The 2,185-nt window shown below is 32.6% G+C and overlaps 1 protein-coding gene across 1 annotated transcript; it reads right to left on the reverse strand.

Moving 5' to 3' along the window:
• Positions 1–585: 585 nt before the first annotated feature.
• On the reverse strand, positions 586–1,696 carry LOC111916223 (uncharacterized). Its single transcript, XM_023911842.2, has 2 exons — positions 1,349–1,696; positions 586–1,268 (listed from the first exon to the last, which is right to left on the reverse strand). Exons 1-2 carry the CDS (start codon positions 1,682–1,684, stop codon positions 792–794), a joined length of 813 nt encoding a protein of 270 aa, XP_023767610.1. The 5' UTR covers positions 1,685–1,696; the 3' UTR covers positions 586–791.
• Between the last annotated feature and the right edge of the window lie 489 nt (positions 1,697–2,185).

Consider the following 2,185-nt stretch of genomic DNA (forward strand, 5'->3'; position numbering starts at 1 on the left):
ATCAATAGGTCTTGATTTGTTTTCATCGATACTCAATCTATAGGTCTAGATTGTTTATCAAAACTATCTTTTTCGTATTTTCTTGTCGAGCAAGTTACCCTTGTTCTCGTTTTCGTATATTATTCTTGAATTTCCCGCTGCTCGAACAAGTTACTTGATAATCTAGGAGCAACTTACTTGAAAACAATTCCAGTTTTCATGCTCGAACAAAACATATAGAAGTCTATTTTCATTTTGTTAGAGAGAAGGTAGCAATGAGAGCAATGGATGTTAGATTCATATCTTCGATGATGAAGTTGCAAATGGACTTACAAAGCCTACAACTCGAAGTATGTTAGATAAGCTACCATACAATTTGAATCTAGTAGCGGTTAAGATTGAGGGAGAATATTGTAAACTAGATAAGAAAAGATAGCCTAATATTTGAATATTAGATATGCATGTTGTATAGATAAGATCCTTTATCTAACATCTTTGAATGATCAAGTTGCAGATGGACTTACAAAGCCTACAACTCGGAGTATGTTAGATCTAGGCTACGATACAATCTAAAAAAAACGGTTAAGATTGAGATAGAATGTAAACTAGATAAGAAAAGATTGACTAATATTGAATGTTGGATATGTAGATAAGATCCTATATCATAGGATCTACGGTTGTAATCGTTATATGTTTTCACAAAAAAAACATAGAAATTAAATAAGGGTTATTACTTTATTATAGCATCCCTTCTTCTTTTCTTATTTATTTATATATTTATTTGTTAACCTTATCAACCAAACGACAAGGATCTAAAATAAGTACGGGATTAGAGCCTTGACATCCTTCCCAAACCTTCCACCAAACTTTGAAACGTACCATTTTCTGGTCGCATAGCTTCGCCCCATCAACAGGAACGCAGTGCCTAGAGTCAAACAAAACGTAAACCCCGTCTGACAAATGCATGAGACTCCTACAAACTCCACAATTTCGAACATATAGTGTGGGCATATAACCAAATCGAACAATCCTCCTTTTGGGATCTTATACTCTCTATCGTCTTTCTTTCTTACGCTTGAGAGAATGTAATGATGGTAAAAGTTTCCAGTTATTCCAATCAAGAACATGCCAAGTCCAACGTATTTGAGATCGAAACCAGGTTGAGCAGGGGATTCTTGAGATAAATATTGGGCATAAATCATTGTAGCAATTGACAAAGTGTAGCTTAAACCGATGGTTATGGCAGCGTCAAGCATCATAGATCCGCTAAACTTGTGAACGAATAGGACCTGCACACGAAGCATGTAGTATGAAAACATTTGAACTGAAGTTTATAATTAAACAAGAAAAACATTGCATGCGTACGTACCTCGAGGATCCTCTTGAAGAAATGAATGGTGAGTACAGATATAACCATAAGGAATCGGCAATCTTGATGGGGAAAAAAGGTAAAAGAGGCAAGACCCACGAGGAATGATGGTGTATAGAACACAAGCATCCCGATTCTACTAGGCAGCTTAAGCTTCTCCTTGGCTTTTGGCTTGTTTGAACCAGTGTCGTCGTTATCACAAAACTTGGCGTACTGCTTGTTTTTGCCTATCAATTCCATGTAACCGGAAGTAATGAGAGCTAGCAGGTTGAAAATAGACATTGCATTGATGAACAAGGTAGGTGTTGATGGAAATAAGAATAACGAGATTACCATTTTAATTCTTGATCTCTTTGATGGTATATAGTAGTTGGTGCTTTTCAAGTAGGTATATATAAGGGCCAAAAAATGATGGTATGCAAGTGGGACAAAATGTGAATTAAAAACCAACGACCTGAATTCAATTCAAATTATACTTAGAGGTTTTAAAAAAGTTTCAATTTTTTTTACAGCTTATGTTTTTATAACGTTTTACATTTTAAATCTTTCTACTTATATATTTTAATACTAGTTTATAACCCGTGGAAATCACGGTTATAAAATTAATTCAAATTTTATAGCAAAAATTCATAATTATTAATCAATTATTTTAAATAGATAATTTTAAATAAATTATTAATTAAGAGATATACCAAAATTTTAAAATTAGTTATAAGTTCAAATTTTACATATAATTAAAAAAGTAAATGTTTCTATATAAAGTTTAAAATCTATTATTTAAAACATTAAACTCATTAATTGTGATAGTGATTTGCCTAATATATCTCATTGACACAT

The sequence above is a fragment of the Lactuca sativa genome, chromosome 2, assembly GCF_002870075.4.
Source record: "Lactuca sativa cultivar Salinas chromosome 2, Lsat_Salinas_v11, whole genome shotgun sequence".
NCBI classification, from domain to species: Eukaryota; Viridiplantae; Streptophyta; class Magnoliopsida; order Asterales; family Asteraceae; genus Lactuca; species Lactuca sativa.